This window comes from Salvelinus fontinalis, chromosome 11 (assembly GCF_029448725.1).
Source record: "Salvelinus fontinalis isolate EN_2023a chromosome 11, ASM2944872v1, whole genome shotgun sequence".
NCBI classification, from domain to species: domain Eukaryota; kingdom Metazoa; phylum Chordata; class Actinopteri; order Salmoniformes; family Salmonidae; genus Salvelinus; species Salvelinus fontinalis.
Genome location: NC_074675.1, coordinates 31,289,985 through 31,303,148, shown reverse-complemented (window position 1 = coordinate 31,303,148; position 13,164 = coordinate 31,289,985). Strand labels below are relative to the sequence as shown.

The 13,164-nt window shown below is 43.9% G+C and overlaps 1 protein-coding gene across 1 annotated transcript; it reads right to left on the bottom strand.

Annotated features, from left to right (window-relative positions):
• Positions 1-892: 892 nt before the first annotated feature.
• On the bottom strand, positions 893-12,505 carry LOC129864707 (Fc receptor-like protein 5). The gene is made up of 10 exons (XM_055937013.1): positions 12,278-12,505; positions 3,879-4,173; positions 3,290-3,553; positions 2,755-3,075; positions 2,376-2,654; positions 1,954-2,202; positions 1,599-1,715; positions 1,456-1,480; positions 1,282-1,370; positions 893-1,115 (listed from the first exon to the last, which is right to left on the bottom strand). Exons 1-10 carry the CDS (start codon positions 12,503-12,505, stop codon positions 1,045-1,047), a joined length of 1,938 nt encoding a protein of 645 aa, XP_055792988.1. The 3' UTR covers positions 893-1,044.
• Positions 12,506-13,164: the final 659 nt, after the last annotated feature.

Sequence of the window (13,164 nt, the reverse complement as noted above, 5' to 3'; positions counted from 1 at the left end):
AGAGGCCCACCACAGTGACTCTCCTACTACAGTCCTACAGTCCTATCTCACACATACACTTCCATGGCCACAAATGTTTTAGTATCAGGCAGGTCTATGACTACACCAGTGAGAGGTACCAATTCAATTCCTGCCTAGCAACGGAGATGTATTGGTTGTCTAGATTTGTAAGGAGTTGACCCCGCCTATTACAAGGTTATAAATATATGTGCTTGTGTAATCATGCCTTGTCTTCGCAGATGTATGACCCAGTGGGGGAATAAACTTGGTTTGAGCTTTTTCTAGTTGTCCGTCTGAGTTTTTACTACAGTTTGTTCAGAACCTAACAATTGATACAGTATACTTTGACATTGAAGAATTAGTTCCATATTAGTATCATATTAAATATCAATAGCATACGACTATATTTAGTCTTACCTGGGGATGTGCCTGGCTTCACTTGAGAATAGACCAAATCTGCCTCAGGTGGATTTGCAGTTTCTGTAAGGGGTAAGGATAACACATCAGAATAATATAACCAGTTATATGCAGAATGATAAAAAGGTCAACCTCAGCATAGGTCACATCAACAAGTCCAGTTGCTGCTGAAAATGTACATTTCCAGTCAACAAATGAAGGAATTAGCTTATTGCATATTCTGCATCTTCATTGAAACTCCAAAATCGCACATTTATATTTCACTGACTGCCAACCTGTAGAATGAGTCTTACCTGTGGTCTTCCCCATCTTGACCTCAGAATAGACTGGATTTTCTTTTGGATCAGCTGGCATTTCTGAGGAGGAGGACTTTTTTCATGAGTAAAAAACAATGCAGCATTTTGTATTAATGTATGGGACGGTTGAGAATTACTTTTCTTTTTCTTGTCCAACTCTTTGAGTTGAATCTTGGCGTACATCACATCACTTGGTCCAGCAGTAGCAGCACCAGCATCTGAAACATACAGGTAATACACTAATATCTCTACTTACTGTTAGTATGCTAGTAATATTAAACATATGAAAAATAACAGCAACAACAACTCTACCCTGTATTCATGCTAAACTTCACAGACGGTATACAATACCATTGTCATTATTGTCTGAGAGAGTGATTGCATCGTAGATGTTAGCGCCACCTGTTGATCAAAGAACAGATAGAAAGATGAATGTGTTGGTTTTCCCTCATGCTTGTCTAGGGACTTAAAGTACAGTAACATGTTGTATACAAAGTGAATGGTGAAAAGTCAGTGTGTGAAATTACAGAGAGGGGAGGGTAACAGTGGTGTGGACTAAGAGACTGACCATGCTGCAGACGTGTATACACAGCATCAGGAGCCTGGCCCTGGGTAGATTCTTGTTCCTGTTGGTTCGTGCTCTGGGTCTGGGGGGGCCTACAGGGAGAGAGATAGTCATGAAAAACACAGATTCTATTTTACTGTATGAAAAGGAACGTAGTTGAAAGACAGGTGTACTCACGAGAAAGTCCTGTTGCAACAGGAACCTGTAATGAGAAATGCATACTATTATATCAGGTCATCAATGTTTTGAACTTTTGCAATTAGACATTTTTCTCCTAAACATGAACAAAAAAGTTTAATAACAAATTATAAAAGTCTCACCTCCGGCGTTTTTATATGGACACAGCAGTACCAGGAGAATGGCCAGTAGAACACCAGCAACAACCAGGCCCACAACCACTCCTACTAGGACTGATGTAGAGGGTCCAGGAGTTACGCCTGGAGAGAGAACAGCAAATTACCATCAGACTCTGAGGAAGTAAAAAAAAAATCTAAATAAAGTAGTGGACAAAGTGAAACAATTCTGTAGATACATTATATATTTGGCAACTGACTTGAGATCAGATGACCAGCCTGAGCTTGTAACTCCAAACCTACAGTATGCTTTTTAACACAACAAATGACTGATGACCACAGATATTATGAAAAGGTCATGTGATTATAATATGTTTTTCACCTCTCACTGTCACCCAGCTCTCTGGTGATTCTCCTTCATTAGATTTACACTTATAGAAGCCTTCATCTGACTTGGAAACTGTAGGGATGGTCATTTCTCCTGTGGTCTCAATCCTGATGAATACTCCATCTTTGTAGAAATCAACCTTCGGTATTGGGTTTGTTTCCTGATATCTATTTGTACAGCGTAGAGTCACAGAGTCTCCCTCAGTCATGGGATAGGCAGGGCTCTCCAAGATCAGAGGGCCAACTGTGTAACATAGCATGTCAATAAAACTGTAAATCTGGAGTAATCACTCACACTATATTAACATCTGATGAGCTTGTATTCTATGAAATGCAACCATTCAGTTACAGAATTTAACATAATTATCATACATTGTAATGTAAAAAAGGTTAGTGAATGTTGGACAAAAGACTTACCGTCCACTGTGATGTTGACAGCATTACTGTACTCTCCTGATCCAGACTCACACCAGTACACTCCACTGTCCCCTGTGTATGTGGACCTGATGGTACATGTGGACCCTGCTATTGATCCCCAGTTAGAGACACACACTGACTCCACTGCTTTCTCTCTGTATTTCTTCAGTCTCCATCCAGTAGAGTTCCTCTTCTCCTCACAGCTTAGTGAGAGAGACTTTGATGTAAAGTGTTGAGTTCTGTTAGGTCTTATTTTGAGAGACACTGATGGTTGCGGATCTGAAATAAAGAGTGACAGAGACAAACGTACACAGTGGTTATATATACACATGAGGGTGACTTAAATGTGATTAAATGCAGTTTCAATGCAGTTAGTTACCTCCTGACCAGAGAAACTGAGGTTCACTGTAGAGTGTGTCATAGACTGGGTCTCCTCTCCCAGCTCTACACACATATCCTCCTGTGTGACTTGGACCAGCAGGGATCAGAGTGTAGGAGTCTTCAGTAGTCCCATCTCCAGATAGAGGCTCTACAGAGTAGGACCTGTCTGATAGGGACAGTAACCCAGCTGTGTAGGGAACAGTTCTGTACCAGAAGAACCTCCAGCCTGTAGATGACTCTTTAACCCCACAGCTCAGAGTAACTGAGTCTCCAGGGTGCAGCCACTGAGGAGAGACACTCAGGAGAGCTTGGGGTTTATCTGTTATGAAGGATAATGACACAATTAAATTACTTAAATGTTCAAATAATTTAAGATAAAAATTACCAATTTTGTTATTATGGTATAGTACCTTACCCTAAAATCTAAATATAATTGATCATTGATCTCACTGTCTGCTATTTGACCTCATTCCTTTTGTCTTTGTCTCACTATTCTGTCTCTTTCTCTTGCAATCCCATAAAAACAGACTTACCTAACACGGCCAATTGTATAGCATTACTGGTCTGGGAGTGTTTTAAGCCATTTATTTTCTGAAGACCTTCACAGGTATATAGACCATTCTTTGCAGGACTGATTCTGTACTCAGGCTCTGTATTCGTGTAGATCGACTTCCCACTGTTATAAAACGCATACTCAATCTCTTCTCCCCCCTGTATGTCACATCTGAGATTGACAGTCTCTCCACTGAATATCTGGGGCCAGTTGGGTTGGAGGGTCAGAACAGCCACAGGTCTCTCTGCACAGACACAACACAGAAAATAAACATTATCACACACCTTAGAATGTAAAATAATGTTGATCAGCATTCATCACAACATGACCATATCATAAGTTGTCATTTCTGAACATACAGTATGCAGTCTGATTTACCAAGATCTGGTCATCAGATTACTGACATATACAGTGATGTCCACACACACACACACACACACACACACACACACACACACACACACACACACACACACACACACACACACACACACACACACACACACACACACACACACACACACACACACACACACACACACACACACACACACCACACAATTACTCACCTTCCACAGTGATAGTGACAGGATCACTGGTGATTGATGATATGGATCTGGACTGGATCTCTCCCTGACACCAGTAGAGACCCTGGTCAGACTCAGCAGCTCTACTGATGGTGAAGGTGGCTCCTGTTGTAGAGTGTCTGCCAGACAAGGTCACTTCTTTAATAGTGTTGTCTTTGTACCATGTGTAGCTCCAGCCACTGTCAGACCCCACTGAACACGTCAGAGTAATTGTCTCGCCAGCGTATGCAGGGTTTGGTGTTATGGTCAGTGTAGCTTTGGGTAGGGCTGTGTTAAAAGAGCATCATTTAAAGATCTGGAAACAGGCTTCGTAACATCCATAGATTTAGCTGTTGTTGGAACGTTTTCATACTATACAAATACTAGGAGAAAATTACTTGTCTGTGCGCCAGTCACTCCCTCCTTTGGCCTTGGAGGAGAAAAGTTCTGAGACAAGTTGTGTGGGGTAGTGTCTGGAACCATTGTACGTCATCTCTGATGTTACACCTATCCTGGGATAGTGTATGACCCAGAGGCTCACTCGCCTCAGGACTACAATTGATTTATGCCATATAAGTAGTTGGTGTTTCTGTACCAGGGACGAGATCAGAGCCTCGTCTTAGGGGCCTAAGCTCTGTACAATAAGAACAGTTTTCATAACAAATGCTATCTGGCTGGGGGATACTCCTTGATCATATATCAAGTCTCACCTTGTGACCCATTCCATACATCTGTTGTTTGTCATGGAGACTAAGAGGGTATATCCTTGCTATAAAATATAGTTTGTATTCTTTGTGACAGAGCTGCTAGCCACAACACTTGGGAGTGTTGAGTTGACCAGCCTCATTATCCTAGAAGCAATTGCTCTATGTTCCCTTATTAATAAGGTTTGAATAAAGTAATATCCTGATTGGTGATTGACCTTGTCTCTACTCATTATTTATTAGAATTTCCACGACAGAAAACAGCCTCAATTCTTCTTGGGTAAAATGCTACAAGCTTGGCACACCTGTATTTGGGGAGTAATCTCCGATTCTTTCGGTTGGATGGGGAGCGTCGGTGCCCATCTATTTTCAGGTCACTTCAGAGATGTTTGATCGGGTTCAAGTCCGGGCTCTGGCTGGGCCACTCAAGGACATTCAGATAGTCCCGAAGCCACTCCTGCGTTGTCTTGGCTGTGTGCTTAGGGTCATTGTCCTGTTGGAGGGTGAACCTTTGCCCCAGTCTGAGATCCTGAGCGCTCTGGAGCAGGTTTTCATCAAGGATCTCTCTGTACTTTGCACCGTTCATCTTTCCCTCGATCCTGACTTGTCTCCCAGTCCCTGCCGCTGAAACAAATCCCCACAGCATGATGTTGCCACCACCATGCTTCACCTTAGGGATGGTGCCAGGTTTCCTCCAGTTGTGACGCTTGGTATTCTGGAGTTCCATCTTGGTTTTATCAGACCAGAGAATCATTTTTCTCAGGGTTTGAGAGTCCTTTAAGTGCCTTTTGGCAAATTTCAAGTGGGCTGTCATGTGCCTTTTTCTGTGGAGTGGCTTCCCTCTGGCTTCTCTATAATAATGGCCTGATTACTGGAGTGCTGCAGAGATGGTTGTCCTTCTGAAAGGTTCTCCCATCTCCACAGAGGAACTCTGGGCCTCTGTCAGGGTGACCATCGGGTTCTTGGTTACCTCACTGACCAAGGCCCTTCTCCTCTGATTGCTCAGTTTGGCCGGGCGGTCAGCTCGATGAAGAGTCTTGGTGGTTCCAAACTAAGTATGTAAATAAGGCACTTGCCAGTTGGTCAGCACATGCTCGCAGTACACGTCCTGGTAATCCATCTGGCCCTGCGGTCTTGCGAATATTGACCTGTTTAAAACCTTTTGTCAATAGGGGGGCGCCATTTCGACTTTGTAAAAATTCGTTCCCAAATTAAACAGCCTCTTACTCAATTCTTGCTCGTACAATATGCATATTATTACTATTGGATAGAAAACACTCTCTAGTTTCTAAAACCGTTTGAATTATTTCTCTGAGTGAAACAGAACTCATTCTGCAGCACACTTCCTGTCAGGAAGTGAGATTTCTGAAATCGAGATCCCTGCTCTAGGGTCAGTTCAGAAGTCCCCATGTAAGCTATGGGGCTACATGCACTGCATACGCCTTCCTCTAGATGTCAGTAAGCGGTGAGAATTTGAATGGAGTGGATTGCACCATCTGGGGCACTATAAAAGCTCATGGGACGGAAGTACTGTTCTTTTCAACGGGGCGCCTGGCGCAAGAGGGACATCACAATGGCGTCCTGAAAAGCTTTCGTTTTAGCAGTTCTATATCTCCGGCTCTGATTTAATTAGATTTTTGTCTTAAAAACTTCATAAGGTAGTTAATTTAAACCGACTTATAGCAGTTTATATCAGTTTATTGCGATTTTCTGGGATTTCTTTGTAACGCGCTATCACGAGTTGGACACCTCTCCGGTGGATGGCTAGCGTTAGCTGCTATTTCTACAGGAGAAGAGGACATCTTTCAACCAAAAGACAATTGTTCTGGAGAAAGGACACCTTGCCCAAGATTCTGATGGAAGCTCAGCAAATAGTAAGCAGTCTTTATGCTGTTAATTCGTATTTATGTTGACAACTGTCAAATAATAATTCCGCCATGAATTTCGGTGCGGTCTCGCTTTAGCGCACGCTGTATGCGTAGTAACGTTAATTTAAAAAATCGAACACAGCGGTTGCATTAAGAACTAATGTATCTTTAATTTGCTGTCCAACCTGTATTTTTTTGTCAAGTTTATGAATACTTATCGATTAGAATAGGTGCCTCTCCAAGATGGCGCCGGACAGATTGCTTGATGTTTGGCCACTAATCACATTGTATAACCACGATTTGTGCCGCTAAATATGTACATTTTCGAACAAACCCTATATGCATTGTGTAATATGATGTTACAGGACTGTCATCTGATGAAGAATATCAAGGTTAGTCAAAAATTATATATCTTTTGCCTGTTTGTTACGATCGCTAACCTTTGCTGCTGGTAAATGGTTTGTGTTTCTGGCTATTGTGGTAAGCTAATATAATGCTATATTGTGTTTTCGCTGTAAAACACTTAGACAATCTGAAATATTGGCTGGATTCACAAGATCTGTGTCTTTCATTTGCTGTACGCTGTGTATTTTTACGAAATGTTTTATGATGAGTAATTAGGTAATACACGTTGCTCTCTGTAGTTATTCTAGTTGCTTTGGTGAGAGTTGTGATGGTGGCAGCAATGGTAAACTATGATTTATACCTGAAATATGCACATTTTTCTAACAAAACATATGCTATACAATAAATATGTTATCAGACTGTCATCTGATGAAGTTGTTTCTTGGTTAGTGGCTATTTATATCTTTATTTGGTCGAATTTGTGATAGCTACTGATGCAGTAAAAAAGTGGTGGAGTAAAAAAAGTGGTGTCTTTTGCTAACATGGTTAGCTAATAGATTTACATATTGTGTCTTCCCTGTAAAATATTTTAAAAATCAGAAATGATGGCTGGATTCACAATATGTGTATCTTTCATCTGGTGTCTTGGACTTGTGATTTAATGATATTTAGATGCTAGTATTTACTTGTGACGCTATGCTAGGCTATGGTAGTCAGCTTTTTTACTGATGGGGGTGCTCCCGGATCCGGGTTTGGGAGGAACTAGAAGTTAACTTCTTTTACAGCGAAAACACAATATAGCGTTGTCGTGTCTTTGCTATCGTTAAATTGAAGACTTATAGTTTTTATCATAGATTCCTGTAATTAGGGCTTACGCTATCACTTGAGTAATAACGTAACTAATTAACTATGAATTCGAGGGCACCAGGGAAAGTTATTAGATTACAAAGTTATAATTTCCCAATATAACCTTTCAGATATTTTCATATCTGATCAATAGTCTTCTGATTAATGATTTATTTACTGTACCTCACGTCAGTCTCATTCCAAACGTCGTAAATCCATACATCAATTGTCTTAAATCATTTATTTATTACTAACTAATTAATTCACAGAAATGCATAAACAAACAAACAAACTTAAAATAGTTACATGAAATGATGGGAGCAATATTCCCTAGTGGGCTGAACCGGCATGGCGGCTTGTTAGACAAAAGGGATGGACGGGGGGTCGATTCAGAAGTCACTACAGAGTATACTCTTTATAACAATTGACATGCTAATCCTTACACATGAACGCTCACTCATTCGGGAACAATTGCAATCAATATATATATATTTACGCTCATTGTTTGTGTCGTCTTGATCGTCGGAGAGAAGTTCGTTTTTTTGGAGCTCCTTCTGTTGTAGTTATTGTAGATTGTTCAGAGTGACATTCGTTATAGAATGCTTGTTTCGGCGGTTGTCTTTCTTCGCGTTCAATGATACCGAATTCCTAGCTGCAGAATAGTAGTCAATATCAAAGACTTGTTCTCATTCGTCTTAAGAGTTTAACCACGTGGTATGGTTAAAGATGAACCAATGGTACTTTAACCTTCGTTCTCCTCCTAATGGAGAAAAGCATGGTCTAAATGGTCATTTCTTAGAGTTGACTTTCATTCAGATAGCAGAGAGGGGTGGTACCATGGTCTCTGACCCAACTGGCTCAGGGGCGGTCCTTGGATTTAGTTCAAATACAACAGGGAGTTGTATTTTCCTTCATTAAACAGTTCAAAATCATATTACACAATTATACAAACAGTATCATACTCACTCATTCATTTTATACAACAAACAGGTGTAAACCTCATATCTGAGGTTATTATATAAACAGCGGTATGGTAATGTGGTCCCACAGTCTCTCCTGAGTTTCCCACATGGGGACAAATGGACATGTTAATAGCTAGGATCTTCACCGATCTTTCCTACTTTGGCAGGAACATGAAATATGTTCGTACCTCAAGTTCTGTGAGGTGGAAGAGAATTCCTTTGTCCTGAAAGTTTACCCTCTGTCTATAATACTATTGGCCATGAGGAGATTCTCAGGAATTTACGACATCTCTCTGTGATCACCGCATGGGTTGTGGTAGGAAAGGGAGAGGCAGAGAGAGGGGGATGGGGTTTGAAGTACCCAAGCAGGCAACATCATGACAGCGTTATATTAGCATACCACAATAGCAAACATCACAACAGCATTGATTCAAGCCAAACATAGCGATTACGTATAAACCACCAAAAGATATAAATTTTTTCACTAACCTTCTCAGAATTCTTCAGATGACAGTCCTATAACATCATATTACACAATGCATATAGAGTTTGTTCGAAAATGTGCATATTTAGCGGCACAAATCGTGGTTATACAATGAAAAAAGCAGCCAAGCTGCAAAGAAAATGTCAGGAGAAATCTTGGGAAAGGCACCTATTCTAATCGAAAACTATTCATAAACTTGACTAAAAAATACAGGTTGGACAGCAAATGAAAGATAAATTAGTTCTTAATGCAATCGCTGGGTTAGATTTTTAAAATTAACGTTACTGCGCAATACAGCGTGCGCTAAAGCGAGACCGCCCCATAATTCATGGCGGAATTATTATTTAACATTTGTCAACATAAGTACGAATTAACAGCATAAAGACTGCTTACTATTAGCTGAGCTTCCATCAGAATCTTGGGCAAGGTGTCCTTTCTCCAGAACAATCGTCTTTGGGTTGAAAGATGTCCTCTTGTCCGGTCGAAATAGCCGTTAATGTTAGCCACCAACTGGAGAGGTGTCCAACTCGTGAAAGTGCATGACAAAGAAATCCCAGAAAATTGCAATAAACTGCTATAAACTGCTATAAGTCGGTTTAAATTAACTACCTTATGATGTCTTTAACAACGAATAAAAACATGACCGGAGATATAGAACTACTAAAACGAAAGCGTTTGCAGGACGCCATTGTGATGTCTTCTTGCGCCAGGCGCACCGTTGAAAAGGACGGTACTTCTGTTCCACGGTCTTATATAAGGTCCCAGATTGCGCAATCCACTCCATTCAAATTCTCCCCGCTTACTGACATCCAGAGGAAGACGTATGCAGTGCATGTAGCCCGATGGCTTACATGGGGACTTATAAACTGACCTCAGAACAGGGACCTCGATTTCTGAAATCTCACTCCCTGACAGGAAACGTGCTGCAGAAGGAGTTCTGTTTCATTCAGAGAAATAATTCAAACTGTTTTAGAAACTAGAATTGAGTACGAGGCAGTTTAATTTGAGAACGATATTTTACAAAGTTGAAACAGCACCCCCTATTTTGACAAGAGGTTTTAAAATATGGATTATCATCACGCTGCATTTTGGTACTCCTCTCTTTCACCCGAAGACGATCGTTACAGAATCACCCACCAACCAAGGACCAAGCAGGGTGGTAACGGGCAGGAGCAGGAGAGGCAGTGATGTCAGGATTTCTGGACATGGGAGCAGAATCTGGACTGTAATACTTGGGAAGAGATAGACAGATGGGCGGTCGACCCAGGGAGAGTGCCCGAGCCCAACTGGGATTCGCTGGAGCAGTGCGAGGAGGTATAAAGGAGAATGGAGTTGGCAGAACGAGCACGGCGGCGCGGTAAGAAGCCCGAGAGGCAGCCCCAAAAATGTATTGGGGGGGGGGAAACACAGGGAGTGTGGCGAAGCCAGGTAAGAGACCTGCACAAACTCCCCATGCTTACTATGGAGAGAGAGAGCGTCGTACTGGTCAGGCACCGTGTTATGCGGTAGAACGCACGGTGTCTCCAGTACGCGTGCTTAGCCCGGTTCGCTACATCCCAGCTCCCCGCATCTTCCGAGCTAGGGTGAGGATCCAGCCAGGGAAGATGGTGCCAGCCCTGCTCTCCAGACAGCCAGTGGGTCTCCTCGGGCCAGGATATCCTGCGCCGGCGTTGCGCACTGTGTCTCCGGTATGTCTGCACAGCCCAGTGAGTCCTGTGCCTCCGCCCCGCACGTGCTGAGCTAGAGTTACCATCCAGCCAGGACGGGTTGTGCAGGCCATTAGCTCGAGACCTCCAGTGCGTCTTCACGGTCCGGTCTATCCAGTACCACCAGTGCCAACACCACGCACCAGACCTCCAGTACGCCTCCACAGCCCAGTACATTCTGTTCCTTCTCCCCGCACTAGCCCTGAGGTGCGTGTCCCCAGTCCGATACCACCAGTTCCGGCACCACGCACCAGGCCTACTGTGCGCCTCCAGGGTCCAGTACGTCCTGTTCCTGCTCCCCGCACTAGCCTTGAGGTGTATGTCCCCAGCCCGGTACCACCAGTTCCGGCACCACACTCCAGGCCTACAGTGCACCTCGGCAAGCCTGAGCTGCCCGTCTGTCCAGCGCCGCCTGAGCAGCCCATCTGTTCAGCGCCGCCTGAGCTGCCCGTCTGTCCAGCGCCGCCTGAGCTGCCCGTCTGTCCAGCGCCGCCTGAGCTGCCCGTCTGTCCAGCGCCGCCTGAGCTGCCCGTCTGTCCAGCGCCGCCTGAGCTGCCCGTCTGTCCTTAGCCGCCAGAGCCGCCCGCCAGTCAGGAGCCGCCAGAGCCGCCCGCCAGTCAGGAGCCGCCAGAGCCGCCCGCCAGTCAGGAGCCGCCAGAGCCGCCCGCCAGTCAGGAGCCGCCAGAGCCGCCCGCCAGTCAGGAGCCGCCAGAGCCGCCCGCCAGTCAGGAGCCGCCAGTGCCGCCCGCCAGTCAGGAGCCAACAGAGCCGCCCGCCAGTCAGGAGCCGCCAGAGCCGTCCGCCAGTCAGGAGCTGCCAGAGCCGCCAGTCAGTCATGAGCTGCCCTTCAGTCCGGAGCTGCCCTTCAGTCCGTAGCTTCCCGTCAGTCTGGAGCTGCCCCTCAGTCCGGAGCTGCCCGTCAGTCCGGAGCTGCCTGTCAGTCCGGAGCTGCCCGTCAGTCCGGAGCTGCCCGTCAGTCCGGAGCTGCCTTTCAGTCCGGAGCTACCCCTCAGTCTGTTTCTATGTGGGGTTTCTTGTTTGGTCTGATATGGTTCTCAATCAGAGGCAGATGTTAGTCATTGTCTCTGATTGGGAACCATATTTAGGTAGCCTGTTTTGTAGTGTGTTTTGTGGGTGATTGTTCCTGTTCGTGTTTTCATCTGTTCTGTGTTCACTAGTTCGGGACTGTAGCGTCTTCGGTTCTTTCTGTCAGTTTGTTTTTTTGTTTGTTGTTTAAGTAGCCTATTAAAATATGGATTATCATCACGCTGCATTTTGGTCCTCCTCTCTTTCACCTGAAGACGATCGTTACAATTACGCTATAGCAGAACAGCATAACGGGCCGGACGGCCCTTGCTGTGCCTGGTGACCAGTTGGTCAAGTTCTGTTGTCAGAAGAGGAATGGAAATGTCAGGGTGAACCAACAACCTGACGAACCTGCCAGGTATGTTGACTCTGCCTGTCGGAGGGGGAGTTACAGAGCTCACAGGTGTGCCTGGCATGGATTGTGACTCCATCTTGTTCCACGCCCTCTTCAACGCGTCATTCTCCGCCTGACTCTCCGCTAATGAGGAGTGACTCTCCGCCAATGCCGCCTGGCTCTGGACCAATGCATCAGCTGTCGCCCGTATCTCTGCCCTCAGATAATGTTTCTCTTTCTGCTGGTCTGTCTTCAATGACTCGATCTCGGTCTTAAAAGTTTGAATCTGATCCATGTGCACCTTCATCAGATGAACAGAATGGTACCGCCCTGAGCCCCCATCGATTACAGTGGCATATGAACAGGTACAGCAGGTGACAATACTGTAAAATAGGCCTAATAATGCTAAAAATAATGCATAAATAAATCTTAACCATATGCTGCACATTTTTACATTGTATTCCATTTCCAGGGAGACTATTCAAGACTGTCTTTTGACTGTCTTTTGACTGTGATTATAGCGATGTTGGTGTTGCCATAGACTCATTCAGTGAGTCGATGGCAACACCAACATCGCTATAATCACAGTCAAAAGACAGTTGAAGAAACTTGCATGGACTTATGGAAAAGCTCGGTAAGACATGTTTTATATATATATATATATATATAGTTATTTTTTTACTCCAGAACATTAATAAAACCTCTTGTCAAAATAGGGGGTGCTGTTTCAATTTAGTAAAATATCGTTCTCAAATTAAACTGCCTCGTACTCAATTCTTGCTCGTACAATATGCATATTATTATTACCATTGGATAGAAAACACTCTCTAGTTTCTAAAACCATTTGAATTATTTCTCTGAGTGAAACAGAACTCATTCTGTAGCACATTTCCTGTCAGGGAGTGAGATTTCAGAAATCGAGGTCCCTATTCTGAGGTCAGTTTATAAGTCCCC

Bases quoted from the DNA above. Each gene is read 5' to 3' on its own strand.
- LOC129864707 (XM_055937013.1), bottom strand. From the start codon at position 12,505: ATGGATCAGATTCAAACTTTTAAGACCGAGATCGAGTCATTGAAGACA. The intron at 4,174-12,277 runs GTGAGCTCTGTA...AAATGATGCTCT, and splicing joins AATCCATGCCAGGCACACCT to TTTAACACAGCCCTACCCAA. The intron at 2,203-2,375 runs GTAAGTCTTTTG...TATGTTACACAG, and splicing joins TGTCAACATCACAGTGGACG to TTGGCCCTCTGATCTTGGAG.